The sequence below is a fragment of the Siphateles boraxobius genome, unplaced genomic scaffold (assembly GCF_051911475.1).
Source record: "Siphateles boraxobius isolate OS27281-9 unplaced genomic scaffold, OSU_SipBor_1 7, whole genome shotgun sequence".
Taxonomy (NCBI): Eukaryota; Metazoa; Chordata; class Actinopteri; order Cypriniformes; family Leuciscidae; genus Siphateles; species Siphateles boraxobius.
Window position 1 is genome coordinate 35231218 of NW_027509197.1, and position 19684 is coordinate 35250901.

General features: G+C 43.0%; 1 protein-coding gene across 1 annotated transcript in view; it reads left to right on the forward strand.

Moving 5' to 3' along the window:
* Window positions 1-14263, forward strand: part of igfbp2b (insulin-like growth factor binding protein 2b) — a 35848-nt gene extending 21585 nt beyond the window's left edge. The window contains exons 3-4 of the mRNA XM_077215679.1: window positions 10377-10517; window positions 12532-14263. Of these exons, the coding sequence (XP_077071794.1) occupies window positions 10377-10517; window positions 12532-12690 (300 nt within the window). The 3' untranslated portion in view covers window positions 12691-14263. The remainder of the gene's footprint in view (window positions 1-10376; window positions 10518-12531) is intronic.
* Window positions 14264-19684: the final 5421 nt, after the last annotated feature.

The window sequence follows — 19684 nt, forward strand, 5'->3', positions numbered from 1 at the left end:
TACCTTAAGGATTACAAAAAACTAGGTTAAAAAAAATATACCTTTCAGGTGCAGGTGTCAGACTAAAAGGGAGGTTTTTGGAGATGTTGTTAGGTTTTGGTCACTTCTGGGTACGAATTTATCCCCAAAACATAGTTAAGTAGGTACACACACACACACACACACACACACACACACACACACACACACACACACACACACACACACACACACACACACACACACACACACACACACACACACACACACACAGATTTACGGTATGTCCTTTGTACAACCCTCTAAATTTGATGTCGCTATAATTCTGTGGTCTGAGGTTGTTTGTCAATGTATAATTTATTGCTCCAGCATATTATTTGCATGATTGGAACTGTGCAAAAACAGCTGTAAGCTGTTTTTCGAGTGTTTTTTTCATATCAAGGCTGTTTCTGGTGCCACTTTTGCTATGTTTCCAGTTGAAAACATATGATAATTTCCTTAGTTACCTAATTAACCAGTGATTTCTGATGTCTTAAACACTGCCCGGTGATAGCAAACAGTCACAATCGGATTGCCAAGACAGAACAAACGGCTCCCGGCTCTGCTGAAACAAGGAATGGGCCAGTGCTTGTCGAATTTGGCCATCACACAAATCCACAGAGTTAATTAACTTTTCTTGGAATTCTACTATGCTTTACCTGGACCCTTAAATTCTTAGCCAAGTGACCACTACAAAAGGACCTCACCCCAATCAGCATCTATATCAGGCATAATCTACTGTTCTTAGCCAATAGACACATTTTCTTGCTAATTGGGTGGGGGTGTTGGGGGAATGGGGGGTGGGTGGGTTGTAGTCTAATATGCAGTCATTGTTGATTGCCGAAGTATTTTTTGGCACAGTGCCGCGACAAATCAATCACTCCTTTACAACTGGCTGCCTGCACATTCATTCACTGAGCTTGTGGCTGCTGCAACTCTCTTCACAACTCAACCTCACTGAAAGTTTTTAATGTTTTATCAGACAATAACTACTCAAGATTTGCTTTAGTATAACTTTCGGGACAATCAGGGCCGGATTCGGGATTCGGGACAACAGCTTAGATTTCCGGACTGTCCCAATTGTTTGGGGACTTCTGGTCACCCTAGTTGACAGGTATATGTGACCCTGGACCACAAAACCAGTCTTTTGGGTCATTTTCTTTAAATTGAGATTTATACATCACATGAAAGCTGAATAAATAAGCTTTACATTGATCTATGGTTTGTTAGAATATGACAATATTTGGCCGAGATACAACCTTTTGAAAATCTGGAATCTGATGGGGCAAAAAATCTAAATATTGAGGAAATCGCCTTTAAAGTTCTCCAAATGAAGTCTTTAGCAACGCATTACTAATGAAAGGAAATAAATGAATTTTACACCATTATGAGTTCCCCACCACTAAATGCAAGTGTGTGTGTGTGTGTGTGTGTGTGTGTGTGTGTGTGTGTGTGTGTGTGTGTGTGTTTGTCTGTTTGTGTCTATGAATATGCGTACATGCCCGTATGTGTCATCTTCCCAATCATTTGCGAAAAAATCATCTACTATGCTCGTTAAATTATTGCTGTCATTAAAGTTGAAATTGAGCAAACGCGCTATCTCAGAATCCATGGCTTGCACCGTAACCATTGCGGATTGTGTACACTGTGCATGCGAAGAAGTCGCCAGCCAATGAGAGGCGCTGTAGCAGACCGTTGCTAAGAAGAAAACAGTTTTTTTTTACACGAGAGGGGTTTGTTTTAACGGTCTCTATTGGCTTACTGCTCTAATGACGTTGTGGAGAGTTCCCTTTCAGTCGATAACGTCGGACGTAGTCGACGCGACTGAAATGGGATCACGCTAGGGAGCCTATCATCTTCGAGTACTATTGAACGAGCCAATGTAATTGGCGTGCGTGATTCGCATCACACACTCCGCCCCCGCGGCGCGGGTATAAATACGGAAGTGGATGCACGCACTAGTTGCCTTTCGCTTCGGAGCCGATCGTTTGATGTCTCTGAGAGTGCTGTTGTCTACAACGAGCGAGTGTGTCGGTGTTCTTCAGGAAGACTCTCCCAGTGCTGGTGTTCTACAGCGCGAGTGCAGCGGTGATCGCGAGCTTTGAGCTCTCAACTGCTGTTTTAACAGCAACAAATTTCTAAATGTTTGTGTGTGTTGATGGCTGGTTAGAGGGCGGAAAAGTGAGTGCTTCACTGTTTCAGTTCTCTGTTCAGTGTTGCCGCGGTCATTTCCCTGTGTGCTCCGGCACTGGTGACGGTCCTATTTTCTGAAAGAGCAACACGGGTGCGTTTGCGTCTTTTTCAAGATGTCATTCCGCCCGTGCGTTTCTGGGTGCGGTCGTTCCCTGTCTCTCTCTGATGGTCACAACTGTTGTGTCACGTGTTTGGCTTACAGCACGCTGAGACAGCTTTTGTGGACAGCTCATGTTTTCACTGTGGGAACATGACTGTCGCAGTGTTGAGGGCGAGACTCGCCTTCGTTCGCGGAGAGCGAGTCCCCATTACCATGCCCCACCCTCGGGTGCTGTGTGGGATGGGTGACCGGAGGATAGTGTTGGATGTCCCGCCCGGTAACCATTCCCTGTGGGCTCCTCACTCCTCCCTTCCACTGCAACCACTGGAGCCTCCTGTGTTGTCTGCTGGTCCATCTGTAATGGGTGGGCCAGCGGTTTCACTCGGGGCTCCCCTGGAGGACAGGACGCCGATTGCAGCATCAGAGGGTGAGCTGACTTCTGGAGATGATGACTCGGCTGCATTGTCTCCCTCCGGGAGTTCAATGTTGCCCGAGCCGGATCCAGAATTATCAGCTATGCTGAAACGGGCCGCCGAGGCTGCCGGGCTCGAGTGGAACCTCCACCGTGTCCCGTTCAGTCTCGGTTGGAATCTGGAGTTTGGTATCTTGGGGCGGGCCGCGCTGGTTCTCAGCTCGCCGCCCCAGTGCCTTTCTTTCCCGAAATGCATGGAGAGCTTATCAGGTGGTGAACAGCATCTTTCTCTGCCAGAAACTGCCTGAATAGCTTTTCCCCCTCATTACCCTTGATGGAGGAACGGTGAAGGGTTGCGAGGTGTCCCTCCATTGGAGCGGTCTGTCGACACAGGTGCACCTGTGTCCGGCGGCCGCTGCCTTTTGGGGGGATCCTCGTCTCCCCCCTAAGGCCTGTGAGTTTCGTCCGTTCCGACGGGCAGAGCTTACAAAGCCTGTGGGCAAGCCCCTTCCTCTTGCGTGCCATGGCGTTGCTGCAGGCTAGGGCACCCATGGCATGCACGAGGGTAATCCAGACCGTGCGCTCATAGGTGAGCACCGCACTGCATCCGACCTCACCCTCCGGGGTACGGGTGTCGTAGCGTGCGTGATCGGTCTGGCGATGTCCACCTTGGTGGTCCAGTAGCGCCTTCGTTGGCTCAGCCTGGTTGGTATGGCGGATGCGGACAAGGTTCGGTTCCTGGTCTCCCCAATTTCCCAGGTTGGGCTGGTCGGCGACGCGGTGGAGAACTGCATCAAACAGTTCTCTGCCGCTCAAGCGCAGACGGAGGTCATCCGGCACATCCTGCCCCGGTGGCCAGCTGCTGCCTCCACCCGCCGCCGGTGGCAGCTCCTCCGCCTGCTCGTCGCCGTGGGCGTTCTCCGGCCGCCGCTCCTGCTGGCCCTCCGCAGCAGCCTCCACCCAGGCCTCAGCAGGGAGCCGGCCGCAGTAGAGACGCCCAGCCCGCTCCAGGCGCTGCCAAGCCAGGTGGCAAGCGACAGCGAAAGCATTCCGGAGCGGGCCGCCCAGGAATGGATGAGATGCTCTTGGAGTGGCACGATCACTCCCTCCCCCCGGGTGAGGGCCGGGTGGAGCCTTTGTTTGTGTGTGTGTCTGTTCCGCCGCTGGCTCCCTAAAAAAAAAAAAAAAAAAGCGGAGCAAGCGGTACCCACACGTCAAAGAGAGAGCAATTTCATCTGTTCCTGGGTCCCAAGAGGGCCAGTCTGGCGGGTGTGACCCTGTATAGCCTTACACCCCTCAGCTCCCCCTTGGTCGCCAGCAGGCAGCTTGGTGCGTTCGAGGACCCGGTCATCCGCCTTCTCACGCGCCCCCTGCCGCTTGTGGAGACAGGTAAGTGTTGCACAGCACACTAACACCACTCTCTCTACTTTGCTGCCCCACCTCAGGCTCGGCTACCCCGCTCAAGTCAGTGATAGTCATCACATTAGGTGTTGAGCAGACGTGCTCCTGAAAATTCAGTGATATTCATCACACCGAGTGTTGAGCAGTGCTCCTGACTTGTGCGTGCTTATCTTATCCTGCTGGCGAAGGATTTGATATAGCCGCTCCTCCAGCCGGTACGAAGGCCAGTTGTAAACTCGTTCTTCGTGCTACTAGGTGGTGGGTCGTGACCATCTTGGCCCAAGATTGGTCTGCAGCTTTGACCTGAAAGACATGTGCTTCAGATCTCTACCTCCCGCACCGCAGGCCATCCTGTGTGTTGCGTCTAAGGGTGGAGTATCAGTACAGTGTCCTTCCCCTCGAGTGCTCCAGAGCCCGTTGGGTCTTCAGGTCAACTGGAAGAGAGTAATCTCGCCCACGGGCTGAGTATCTCTTTTCTAGTTTTGGAGAGGTACTCGGTCCAACATGTCTCTCCAATGAGAATGTGTTCAGCTGGTGTTGAAGTGAGAAAGGGTCCCACTGAAAGAACTTTCAGAGGCTCCTGGGGTATATGGTAGTCGCAGCCTTTGGCTCCCTCCATATGTGACCGCTTCAGCGCTAGCTTCACGATCGAGTCCCGAGGTGACCGTGGCAGAGCAGCTCACCCTGTGTGACTATAGTTCATCCCGGTCTGCTGCCAAACCCTCTTCAACAGAGCGGCCATGTACAAAGGGCGTGTTTTAACGGGGGCCTGGGCGACCCCCGACTACACGGGCATTCGTGCCTCGAGTTGTTAGACATTGCGACCGTTGCGCAAGCTTCCCCTGCATGTCACAAACTCACCCGTCACCTCCTCCTTGGAGTCAGACGCTTCTGAGGGCGCCTTATTCCACTCCTCCCGCTTACTCAATCGTGCCGCCATCGAGCCTCACGACAGTTATAGCCAGGGCAAGTGGAGACTCCATCCCCTGGGTCCGGCTGGGTCATGACCATTCCGGGGCCGCTCAGTTGCCCCCCCGGTTTTATTTTTCCGCCAGTGTTTGGGTAAACCGAGCGGACTACCCTTGGACAAACACTGGGACTCAGCGGCCCCAGGGGCCCGCAGAAATGCGTTTAACCCCAGTGAGCCTTCTAAAAGTGACTGCGACTCATGGTCACCTTGCGCCTGCAAGTCAGTGAAATCATCACTCTTCATGTTGAGCAGATTTGCTCCTGAAACTCAGTGAAGTTCATCGCACTCTGGTGTTGAGCAGCAATGCTCCTGTAGCTCAGTGAGTCCATCACAGGTAGCTCAGTGAATTCATCACACGCAGTGCTGAGCAGAAATGCTCCTGGTGCTCAGTGAAGTTCCTCACACTCAAGTGTTGAGCAGAAATGCTCCTGAAGCTCAGTGAGTTTATCACACTCAGGTGTTGAGCAGTAAGGCTCCTGAAGCTCAGTGAACTTGTCACACTCAAGTGCTGAGCAGAAATGCTCCTGTCGCTCAGTGAGGTTCTTCGTACTCAAGTGTTGAGCAGAAATGCTCCTGAAGCTCAGTGAACTTGTCACACCCAAGTGCTGAGCAGAAAATGCTCCTGAAGCCCAGTGATCTTCACATGTTGTGTTGAGCAATGCTCCTGTCTTTTGCGCCCGTCACTTGCACCTACGTGCCATGTCAGGAGAGGAACAGGTCTTCATAGTTGCCCCTCATTGGCCCAACTAGACCTGGTTCCCTTCAACAGCCTTCCTGACTTCCCCTGGATTCGGGGACGGGGCACGATGGCACACGCGTTCTTCCCCCGGAGATTCCGGGCGGTCTTACATCCGAACGCGGAGGTTCAGGTGGCTATCACAAGAACATGTGTTAGTTACCATCACTTCTGCGAGCACCCCCTAGAATTGGGTAGCGTGCTTACGCCTTTAGAAGTGGAACCTAGTCGTTGAGTGCGTCTTCTCCCCTGAGGAGATCCTGAAAGCTTTCGATCACTTCAGTGCTCTCTTTCCTGCAAAATGGGTTGCAGTAGGCTGTTTTCCTAAATCACCCTCAAAATGATGTTGCCTCGGTGTTTAAACGACGCTCATCGTGTTGCAGAAGTATGCAGAAGCACGTTCTGATCGTCAGGTTCCTGAGGAGCAAGGTCTTGTAAATCCTTGTGTCCCTCTTTATCCTCTTGGGCCTTGTCCCTGGTGCGACTGCACTGCAGAGACCGCCCCTGAGCCACTGCGGGTAGTGAGTTAAAAATTCTGTTATATCAGTTCTCCTGCTCGCGTGGTCTCTACTAGAGGGTAGGGACTTGCTCGCTTTCGGTCAACGTATTGTGCCTGGAGTCTGGGCCGGCTAACTCTCACAAGCTGAGACCCCGGCTCGGATTGTGCCCAAGGTTCCTACCTCTCCCGTAATAGGAGCAGGTGGTGAGCCTGCAAGCGCTGCCCTGGAGGAGGCAGATCCAGCCCTGGCTTCTCTGTCCGATTCGCTTGGACGTGTACAGAATGCAAGTCATAGACCTCAGACCAGCTCTTCAAATATCTGTTGGAATTCAGCAGAGAGGGAAGGCTGTTTCCATGCAAAGTTGCACTTAGTGCTTGCCTTCATTTCGGCAAAGATCCGAGATGCAACATGTCCACTTAGGTGTTGAGCTCCTCTTTGATGAGTGTAAAGTGCTCCGCCTGGGCGTTGACGATATACTTTGCTAAACAGATTCTAGAGTTGGGGGCTGGACGACACCTAGTTGAACCGCTGCTTCCCGTGGGCTCCCTTCTCATGAAGCCAGTTTCACCGTGAGCCCGGTTCAAGTGTCGGCTTGCTGCGCCATTCCCCTCCTATGGACTGGATACGTGCGCCTTTCTACTCCAGTTGAGTTCCCTTAAAATTGAACCCTGTTGAGTTCCTCCACACCCCTCCGACGTCGGACGTGCGGAACGTCTGGTGTTAGGCCTACCACTCGTAAGCAGTGTGGAACCTGTGTTAGGCTGGGTCCATATGTTGCGGTCCCTTCGGTGACCCCATATGTGTATTCTTCCACGATACGGCTCCCTGCGGTGAGCCCGTGTCTTCCCTCGGCAGAGTCTCTCTGCCGTCACTGTCCGGTGTGTCTCCCCCCGTCTTAGGCTGGAGCCACCCCAGTGACATTCCATATGTTAGACTGCCCGGTTTCCGCCCAGTTCATAGGTGTATTCTCCACATTTCCTCCCTCGGGTTGGATGTGGCTTCCGCAGCGTCCCTTCCTTCCAACGTACGGGGAACGCTTTCCCAGTGGTCCTGTAGGAACAGCAGTGACTTCCCTGGCCTAAGCCCTGTCCTTCCCCGCCTTAAGTTTGCGGGGGCATCAGGAGGCTTTGGTTTAGGCACTGGAAGGTGGCAGCGTTAGTGGCGTGTTCAATGGTTGATCCCATTTCAGTCGCGTCGACTACGTCCGACGTTATCGACTGAAAGGGAACGTCCTGGTTGCGTATGCAACCCACCGTTCCCTGAAGGAGGGAACGGAGGACGTAGTCCCCTTGCCACTACCGCTGGACCACCGCTGACCCCGGGTTACTCTCGGCTCCTCAGCGAAAAGCAACTAGTGCGTGCATCCACTTCCGTATTTATACCCGCGCCGCGGGGGCGGAGTGTGTGATGCGAATCACGCACGCCAATTACATTGGCTCGTTCAATAGTACTCGAAGATGATAGGCTCCCTAGCGTGATCCCATTTCAGTCGCGTCGACTACGTCCTCCGTTCCCTCCTTCAGGGAACGGTGGGTTGCATACGCAACCAGGACGTTATGAACCCGAAAGGGGGAAATCTAAGCTTGACATAGATACCAAACTTGAGTGGGTAATTCCCAAAAACCGGACAGCAGCGAGTGAAGTTTGTAGGCGTGTTTTCTGCATCCATTCACAAAAATATATTTTATATATATTTACGGTAGGAAATTTACAAAATATCTTCATGGAACATGATCTTTACTGAATATACTAATGATTTTGGCATAAAAGAAAAATCGATAATTTTGACCCATACAATGTATTGTTGGCTATTGCTAAAAATATACCCGTGCGACTTACGACTGTTTTTTATGGTCCAGGGTCACATATGTGAATTGCCAGTTGGCCGGTAACATTTTTATGAATTCTAAGAATGCAATATTGAGTGAACAATGCTCAAGACAGTTGAAGGACCAGCGCTGAAAGTTTAAGCCTTGCCAATGTATTTGACCGCAAGAAGACGCGAAAGGGAACTCAATTCATTACTGGTGCTCAGAAAGCATGTCTCAGACAGCGTACAAATACTGAATTGAGCTCTCTTTCATGTCTTCTTGTGCTTGAACAGACAAATTATGTCAAAACTCCTGACAAATATCCTTGTATAGATATTCAGTTATGACTTAAGTGTTTGTAAAAAATTGAGCAAGAAAACACGTATCGGGTTAGGATATATTGAATCCGTGCATTAGCTCTTGAAGTGACAACAGCCTAATAGTCTTGCAGCTGTCTGTTAATGATAATCAAACAACAAAAGGCAAATAAAGTCACTCACTGCTCTAGATTAAATCATTTGTAACATTTGTTTCATGGCTGGTAAAGATATTTTTGTGGCTAGTACATTTTCTGAAGTCACCAGCCATCTGCAGGTGTGGCAAAAATTTAGTTTTAGGCCCTGATTTTGCATGACAACGCATTTAGATCGAGCCTCCCCATTTTACATTGTCATATTAGCATATCCTCACTATTTAAAGGACGCCTTAAGCGCATTAATGAAAACAGTCCCATATCCACTCATATTTTCGTATTCTATTGTGCAAGAAATAGTTCTGTAAAAGACAATCGATGTGACCATCAACAAACAACAGCTGATACAACATTTAGCTGTTACAGGAAGCACGCTGGTTCGGGTTTTGCTGACTTGAAAGCTATAGTAACTACAATAAAAACGGCTGAATGATATGTTGATAAAGCAAATGGATGTTGGAAAGTACTAAAATAAGGTAGATGCAATTAAAAGAAGAAGCCAAGGCAATAAAAATTCAAACCAGTGATAATGGTACGGTAATAAAAGCCAAACCGAATAAACAACTTTTCTGTGGGGGTCATAAATCAGGAGTGTAACCATTACATATCCCAATGAAAAGCAGACATTCAAGGAGAATGTCAGGGTGACGGCATGTTCGATGACAGCAGGGGACTGTTTACTGCTTTGTGATGGAGCACTTTTCATCCGCACTGTACGGATAAGATCCCTGGCAGGCCCTCTTCCCCCAGTGCCCTCTTATCCTGGGCCAAGCAGGGAGCAGCCATCATGAGAGATACAGGGAAAAAGAGAAGGAACGGGAGACAGGAATGGTCTTTGATGCCGATGCCTGTCCTTGTTGAGAGGTGGGGAGGTAGAACCAGGCCAGAAAATTAGCTGGAGTACGAGATTAATATCAGCCTCATAAATGTTTCATGAAGCCGCCGGCTTGCTGTTTCACTCTCCTTCTTATATGAGTGTTTCTTCGAGAATTTACTAACTTTTTTTATATGAAGGTCAAATGAACTCTGTCCCTTCATCACATCTTTTTGCTACTTTGATAGTTATTTTTGTGAATGCCTGTTTTGCTAATATTTTATTATATCATAAAAAAATATGAATTATAGTTTTTAAACTAGAATAATTTAAATAGAGTGACATCATCAAAAACTATTTCAATATGAATTGCTTGAAAATTATAAAGATTTAAGACGTAATGTGTGAAGAAAATATTTATTCAAGTTATATCTCACACATCAACAGCATATTTTTTTACATTTACATTTGTTTTACGACTTACAAAGAAGATTTCTGATGTCTAAAACACTGCCCGGTACTAGCATAAACTCACAATTTTTATTTTTTTTTGCATTTCAGGCTTTAATCTTGTGCATTTAATATAAAAAGTGTGAAAATATTACTTAATTTTGTGTATTTAGGATACACGAAAATGCTAACTATGAAATTAGCCTTAGCAAGACAAAAGAGATTGCCATTTTATTCCAAAAATGTCATTTTCATCATAGAATGCTATTAAACAATTTGAGATTAGAAAATATATTAAAATGACAGAGTCTGTATGTTTGTATGTCTTTTTCTGGAAATTGTTAGTATTCAAATTAAACTACTATATATATATATATATATATATATATATATATATATATATATATATATATATATATATATATATAAAGTGTTTAGGCTGTTTTAAGAGTTGAAAAAATACTCAAATATCTGTTTGCATGTCTGTGTTGTCTTACAGAGCCAGTGTCAGCAGGAGCTGGATAAAGTGTTAGAGAACATCTCCCGAATGACGTTCCATGACAACAAGGGGCCTCTGGAAAATCTGTATGACCTGAAGTTTCCCAACTGTGACAAGACAGGACAGTACAACCTTAAGCAGGTGAAATGATCTACACTTACCTCAATCTTTGTATAGACAGTGGTAGCTTGTCCTATTTTACCAACCATTTTAATTTACCAATTGAAATGCATCAGATAAGTTACTATGAACATTTACATATAGTTGGCAGACGCTTTTATCCAAAGCAATATACACTGCATTCTTATCAGTTCTTGCTTTCCCTCGGAATCGAACCCATGACCTTGGTGTTGCAAGCGCCAACACTCTACTGTTTGAGCTGTTTGAAATGTTTTACAGGTCACCTGGTACATTGGCCAGTAGATTAGAACAAAACAAACCCACATTTGAATGGTGGCGGGTGTAAATTTCACTATAGGGCAATAGGAATATGAGACATTGCATAACCTTTCAATCTGCAGCAGCCTGCTGTTTTATTATCCAATTCCACATGGAAGGTTCAATAATGACACAAAGATGGAGCCAAAGAGAAACCGTGTATAAAACATTCCCACATTCTCTACAGAAGGCTGTTTTATCAAAGCCAAGGCAACCGTATCTGAGCTGAGAGTTACAAGCTAATGAAAATTTTGCTGAATGACTAAACTGTCTGTGGGGTGGCTTGCCCTTCTTTGTACTGACGTTCTCAGAGGAAAGAGAATCACTAATGAGAACTCTTTTGTAATCTCTTTTATATCTTAATGACCTCTCTTACACATCCCTTACAGCCTGATGAGATAAAATGAGAAGCAAATAGATGGACACTGTTGAAGGTTTTTAGATTCTTGAGAAAAAATGTCACACATGTCCACTTTTTTTCAGAAGTCTCAACAATGTCTTAAAATATGCTTAAATTTGCTAAGATACCAAGGTCTGCTATTAAAAGTGATGAACAAATGATCTGATCTTTCCTACCTACATACATAATTTAGCTCTAACTATTACTGTATACTGTATAGTTACCATAGAGTTTATATATCTATATAGTTATACACATACACACACACCAACCGGATCTCACGACAATTCGTACGAATTTTATGAGGTGACTAATTCGTACAAATTCGTACGAATGACCTACTCCTTACCCCGCCCTTAAAACTACCCATCACTGGGTTTAGACAAATCGTACAAATTAGCCACCTTTTACTCACTAAAAGTTGGACGTGAAATAACATTAACACACACACACACACACACACACACACACACACACACACACACACACACACACACACACACACACACACACACACACACACACACACACACACACACACACACACACACACACACACACACACACACACACAAACATATAATAGACACATATGTCTAATGTCTGGCCTCTTTATTATATCATTTTAATTTTATATAATATAATTTTATACTATATATTTTTTTATAATTGTATACTTTTATGTATACTTTGCAATATGTTTGCAGTTATTTTGTTTAGTTATTCAGCATGTCTTGTACTTTATTGTATTGCAATTTTTAATCTACTAACAGCCCAAACAAAGGAATTTTAGGAGAAACATTTTGGAGACGAAGTCGACATTTTGCTGACAGAGTTGATAACTGAGAACTTTGTGAGTTAACCATTATGGTATAATATTTCTATGTCCTGACATGACACGTTGCAGCTTAAACCAGGACAAAGTGTCCCAGAGATGTAAATTGGAATGTTGTTTTGACGTGCAAACCCTGTTCCCAGGGCTCAAAACAGTGTACCTCACCACTTAATTGTTTTGTAATCATCCTGTTCGTCTTGCGATTACTGTAACTGTCAGTTTTTGTTCTTTGCCATTGGAGGACAAAATTGAGAATCTGTTTTTTGCCTATTTTGGGTCTCAGCGTCAGCTATGTCCAGTTCAATTATGACCTCATTTTGGGAGTGCTCAGTAGGGGTTAATGAGACGTGCTGGGCCAAATGAGGCGGGAGGGCTGTTTTGGGCCAGTGCCTCCACCCTGTACTCGCCCAAGAGCTTCATTAAGCCCCCAACACCCACCGTTTCCCCGCCCCTCTCATCTTCTTCCCTCTCTTGTATTCCAGTGCCACATGTCCAACCACGGACAGAGGGGCGAGTGTTGGTGCGTCAACCCCTACACTGGTGTCCAGATACTCTCGTCCCCCAAAGTGAGGGGGGACCCCAACTGCAGCCAATTCTATGGCGGTCCCGAGCTAGAACCGCCCACCGCCCAGCAGAAATAGACGCTCCATCAGGGAGATGCACCGGGTCACAAACAAGGAGAGTTAAAAGCAAGTGCAAGAGTGGTGTGCATGTGTGTAATTCTGTACATGTATGTGTGTGTATTTTTGAAATAGTATGATCTGTATTGTAAATAGGAGTATGGAAAGTCACATGCCAGCAAAGACAATTCAAGGACAGGTAGTTAAACTTTTCAAATCCAGATAACTTTACTCCAAATTTAACCCTGAGTGATTGTTTTTTCTGCCTATTTATAGGCTCATCTGGTGCCTTTTAATCTTGTGACTGAATCTGGTTGCAGGGAGTCGCTTCTACAGCATTTGCAGCTGTTCGGTGTGAAGATGTGTCCGTTCAATTCTCTCTTTTGTTTTTGGAGACCCAATAAAAATGGGAGTGCATTTATTGCACCATTGGTCACCAGAAACAGATTAAAGAAAGTGCAAATGAACAACAGCAGGAGCTTGACTTCCCAAATTATGAAACCAAAAATTCTGACTCGTTGACAGAGAAAGCGGAGGGGTTGTGATTTGTTGGCTGATTTGAGAGGACCTGTGCTTGAGAGGCTGGAGGCCATTTTGACTACTTGAGTATCCGACTGATAAATCAACCTTGAGTGCCGTTTGTAGATATACATCAAACTGGCGTCTTTTCCGCATGAGTGTTGCATTAAGACCATGCATTTAAAACATTTAAAAAATGTGTCTCTAAACCACTACTTTTGTTTCCATTCAGTTGCCTCGGGCTGAAAGTCATGTACGCAAGTTGCTATGCGGGGTCACCGCAAATTGCGGTCTAACCAATCACAGTGCAAAGTACTAAAGGCCTAAAATTTGACAGAAACAAAGGATAAATTGAAAATGAGGCCCCATTTTGGCACATATTACTGAACTTCAATCAGCATCATAGGTTTTGAAGTTCACGGAATTAAGTGTGATTTTATAATCGATAACTGCTGTTGCTTCCAGATACTCAAGGTCTGGCCATCCCTGCTCCTGGCGGCTGATAGACTTCTGTTCTCGTGGTCTTTCGAACGTGCTAGAATGCGGGTGGTATATTTGTGTGTTTGTAGAGTGGGGATCAGAGTTTACTAATGATGTGCTGAGAGAGGGCTTGATTTGGACATCACTGGAGAGGATTCAATAGCCTCTGACATTGACAAATGTGATATAAAGTGGGATAAGTGCCTATAAATAAACACAGGTTTGCCTGCAGTGCTAGTGGGCTGTGCCTCACTTTGCTTCACTCTCATGTGCAGAGGGATGTATTTTGCCCAGTGTAATGTTTGAATGTGGAGTTGAAGAGTTTTCTGAAGGAATGTGAAAAAAAAAAAACATTATTTGTTACTCTTTGGATAGCCCAATGCAACACATTTTTCTAAACAAAAAAGCTTGAAGTTATTGAAAGTATATGATTCATTCTTGGGTCACAATTGTAAGCTGTAGGGAACTGCAGGGTCAGGCTCATTTGGTCCAATAGAAAATTGCAAACAATAAAGTAACATATAATGGGGTACAAAAGTCTGAAACTTGAACCTATCCATCCATCCAATTCAAAATCTAATTTAAATCAGAAAAATACATGTTTTAGGATTCCGAGGTGAAAAAATAAATAAATAGAATATCATATATAGATAGATTAAATATATATTAAATATATATTAAATATATATATATATATATATATATATATATATATATATATATATATATATATATATATATATATATATTTAAATGACCAGGCTGTTTATTTAATTAAAAAAACAATATAAAATGATTGTGAAATATTATTAAAATATAAAATAACTGTTTTCCATTTTAATATATTATAAATTAATTATTTCTGTGATGGACAAGCTGAATTTTACTTGCTTTTACTTATGCCATTACACCTTCAGTCTTCAGTGTCACATGATCCTTCAAAAATCATTCTAATATGCTGATTTGCTGCTCAAGAATCATTCATCATTATCAATGTTGAAAACAGTTGTGCTGCTTAATATACATTTTTTTACATGCTGATACATTTTTTTCAGAATTCTTTGATGAATAAGAGTAAAAACAAACAAAACAAAAATTGCATTCATAAAATTGCATTCAAATATATATATATATATATATATATATATATATATATATATATATATTTTTTTTTTTTTTTTTTTTTTTTTTTATGACCCCAAGATTTTTCAAATCAAAACTAAATGGGTAGGGGCAGTGGGGTTTAATGGGTTAAATTGCTCTGTTAGCAGGTGTGATCTGTAACAGCCTGTTCACACAAACAGTGGTTTTATTTCTGGAGGTCCCCAGTTCAATGATTGTTCTGGACGTTCCTACTGCTGCATGTTCTGACGTCATTGGTGGCCTGTGTAAATAGCCATAGCTTTTGAAAATCTGATCACAAATTAAACAAGTATCCAGGTGCTGCTCATGTGCTGCTCATAAATGTAAACTTTTTTAAATTTCGATTGTCAGTATAGCCGCACATCAGACTTTTGTGTGCCACTGTATGTGACCTTATTGTCATGTCGCTGCAAAGTGGCATCGTTACCAATGTGAACGACAGTTAAGGGTTGTTAAAGGGCGGCAGCTGTACCATCCCTTGATTAAGTTATATTTTCATTTACTACCCATATATCTTACTCATTTTATTTCTTCCCCATCTGTCTCTCTCTTTCCCATCATCTCCCTCGCTGTGAGTTGAATTGAACAGCTCAATCCAGAAATAGAAGTCGACTGCGCTTTAGCATTGATCCTAACGTGTTACAGTGTTCAGCCCAGCGTTTGCTTTTGTAGCTTAGTCTTTATGATATATTAACACATTAACCTCCAGTAACTTTCACAGTATTACCACATCTCGCTCGTCTTTAGTAATAGCTTACATGTATTTACTTAAACTAGTTAGCATTGTGCTCACTACCGCTACAGACTTCCCTTGTGTGATTTTGGTGCCTCACAGATAGATTTGCTGAGACACGGGTTACGAGTTTTCCGTTTTGGTTTGTTTCCAAAATAGATTGCTGCCTACCCTTCAGTGGTACAGTAAATTTTACGGTAGCTTGAGTTTGGCCTAGTTTGAAAACAGTGCGAAACCAATCCCTGTGGTTTTCGGGCATATTGATTTGCCAGAGCGGTTCCGATGGGATGGAAGTGTTCATGTATGTGTGTGTGTTTGTGTGTACTTGTGTGAACGTTTCAATGCTGTGCCATGCCTGGAGCCAGAGTGACGGTGGGAAGGATTGCTTGCCATCTGGTGCAGTGTAAAACTGTCAGAGCCGGTCTCTGCATTTGGAGAGTCTTACACAAATGACAGGGGGAATTTCTTGAGCAAATCCAAAGCCATGTACCATGCCAGCATCTCACGTGTTTTTCTTTTTCTGTTTTTCATTGTGTATCCTGTGTGTCACGAGATGCGGTGGTTTTAAATAACGTACATTACTCAAAGCATTTCCACCGTCATGTGAATTGCGCATGAACTGAGTTTTCTGTACAACTGCAATGGAAAAAGCCATAAATGCATGCAAAAATAGACATTGGTTTTAAATTCTTGTAATAAAATCCAGCATGATTAAATGTATTATCTTTCAAACACATGATTCATTTGCTGAGTTTTCATTTTATTATTTTTTTTATGTTTTCTTTGTTGGGTTTTGAGTTGTCTTGTTAATGTTTTTCATGCACATGAATCATAATCTTTTTTTTTTGTAAGTGGTGATTACCTCTTCAGGGTTCCCATGGTCATAAAACATTGAATAATATTATGGAATTTAAAAATTGTGATTTCCAGGCATGAAAAAGCCAAGGAATGAAAAAGACGTCAAGATCTTGGTTTGTCTATACAAGTCAAGCACTCTGTAAAATCTACTCCAGCACATCCCAAATACTATAAAATATTTTTTTTTAAATATATATTTTATATTAATGATTGAATTGATGTTACTACAGTGTTTTATTTGCATGTCTCTGATTTTTTTAAATATATAATTATATATATTGTTAATTTTTCTAAATGCTCTGCTATAAAATATGTTTTCAGCTGGAAATTGGTGTAAGTAAAATGATTTTTTTAAGAGCATTATTCAGTAAAAGCAAGCAAATGGAAAAGGTTTGGAAATTCATTGGCCAGATTATCCTTGTGATGACTGAGTATTATCAAGGTCATTGTCTTTCTATGTTTATTTATTTTGATTTTTATCTCTTATTTTGATTTTATCTGTATGAACTTAGAGCCTTATGTACTTTGGCAGTGCACATGATTTCAGTTCTATTTGGTCTACGGAGAGATTGTAAGGTAAGAGATCCACCTTAAGCTTCTCCTGGTGTACAGTAGTTTATCTGTGTTTATCACATCTGTGCTGGCATTCCTTCCTTAAAACAGAAAGCAGAATGTGAATCTCAGAAATATTACAGGAGCGAACAGCAGCGGTGTGCCTCACGCAGGGACCGGACAAGGATGAAAAGCTAAACTCTAATCATTGTGTTCTCAGGCGAAAGAGCGGTGTGGAGAGCCACATGTTGTGATAAGATGCAGCCATCTATAGTTGTTCAACTAATTGCGCGATAAAAGGGACGTGAGTGCTTTGAAGTCTAAAATGCAGTTGTCAGTTTCTTTGAAGGCTATAGTAATTGTCATGTTCACTGCCCCACAAATCAAATCGCCGACACGTGTTCCTCTCTGTGTCTGCTTCGTTTCCCCATCCTTGATCTGTCTCTTACAAATGAATGTTGCCCGGCTGTGGACAAGGTCTTGATCCATCACATCTGGAGTCAGTAAACCTGAGTTATCCCAGGAAGAACTTCACCTGTATGTCTACATTAGCCATTACTTTGAGGCGACTAAAGTCTCATTAGACCCCAAACACTATTCAGTAGTTATTTCACACCATATATTTAAATAAAATCCTCATATTTTGTAATTTTGCCAGCCATTTGCATAGAAGCAGCGCTGCTGCTAGAGGTTTGGCTCTGAACTCACAAGAAAACATGTTAGAAATGCCCGCTTAATCCATTTATCAACAATGTTTTGCAATATATGCTCTTATCAGTGGCACTTTTGCCTCTTTGGCTTGATGCTCGAGTCCAAGCAGTCATGAAATGTTGTGCTAACTTGCCCTGGAGGTTTGTGATAAAACATGGCTCTACATAATCTATCCGTATTGTTGGTTTCCCCACTTGTTTGAATGGAGAAGTTGGGACTCCTTTCTGTCGGTCAGAGATCCCCTCTTGATGTTGGGGCTCTTGGTAAATGACTTCCTTGTTCCTGAGCAATCTCTTTGACTTCTGTGGAAAGCCAGGTGCCTTGCCTCTGGGCAGAGTTTAAATGCAGCAAGTCTTCACCCAAAATAAACCTGTATCCTGTAACACTCTGTTCCACTGGGCTCCTCTGTTAATCAACCAAATCCTGGTTCAACAATGAAGACAATTGAATTAGCAGATGAACAATGTCTGCATGTTTCACAGATTCCCGGTGGATTGGTGTGACTCTGTGTATATTATAAACACACACACACACACACACACACACACACACACACACACACACACACACACACACACACACACACACACACACACACACACACACACACACACACACACACACACACACACACACACATATAGGGGTGTAACAATATATAGTGTCACAAAGTGTCACAATACAAAAAATGCATCAATATGTATCGTGGATACAGTGACAATATGTATTATGTATAATTCACCCAAAATGAAAATTTCTGTGTGAGAAAAAAAATCAAGTTTACAGAGTTTTAGTGTCAGCACTACATTAAACTACTATATATAATATTGAATATAATGTATAATAATGCAATGGGGGAATATTTGTGGGTCCTGATAATGCCAAATGTCTTATGTTGTTACCAGTAAAAAGTCAAACATTATTTTAAATATATCTAGCCAGTGAGTGCAAGCATATTCGTCTAAAATAATTTCATATTTCTGTAGCTTCAGGATCATCAATATTTTTATTCTGGTGTCACCATTGTCCTGTGCATTGGGTTACCAGCACCAAGTCTAACCCTATTCATTTACACCCACAATGTAAAAAACAAATTTAGCATTTTAATCAACAGTATAATTTTTTTAACCTTTTACCATGTCTTGGAGTATCGCAATAATATCATATTGTGAGTTCAGTATCGTGATATGTATCGAATCGTGACATGAGAGTATCGTTATACCCCTACACTATATATATATATATCACATACAAAAAGTAAACATTTTACTTTAATGATTACAGTATGGCACTCACCATTGAAGTAAATTGGGCCAGCATGGGGTTAAATTAAAAAAAAAATAAGAATGTTTTTTTAAGTGCATGAATTAATCAGCGAAATAATTTTTGTTTGATCTGTTAAAATCTCTAAATCATAAGTTTTCCGATGTAACTAAATTTCTAGGTGAATGATAATCTGGTTATGCATTCATTCAAATATACAGCATATTTGTGAACCCCTTTGATAATGTTTAAAAGTCCTGCATCTCATGAAGCTAAAATAACCTGAAGTGTGTAGTGTAGCTAAATATCTCTGATATTTAAATTTGATTTTGGTTACTAAATAATTCCATTTATGCTGTAGTTTTGATGATTTTAATATTATTGTAAATAAAATGTATCATGCTAAAGTTACTGGCATTATATTCTCATTATATACTCATGACATTGATGATGGAAGATTGACAATAGGTGTGTTCGTCTTGAAGTGGCGCTGCGCAGACCGATCAGTGCAAAAAATATAGCACTTGGAACATTAACGTGTGCCAACATGATGATTTATAAGCAGCAGTGTATGTGTTTGGTAAGTCTTATTATCATATCAAGATTGTGTTATTAAAATGTCACAGTGTTTGTTGTCTTTATATTGGCATTCAGTGTGTAATAATGGTGTGACATCTGGAAAACTCCTGTGGTTACTGCCGTTGCTAGAGATAAAACTTTATTTAAATTGTTCTCATAAACAAGATCAAATTCCGG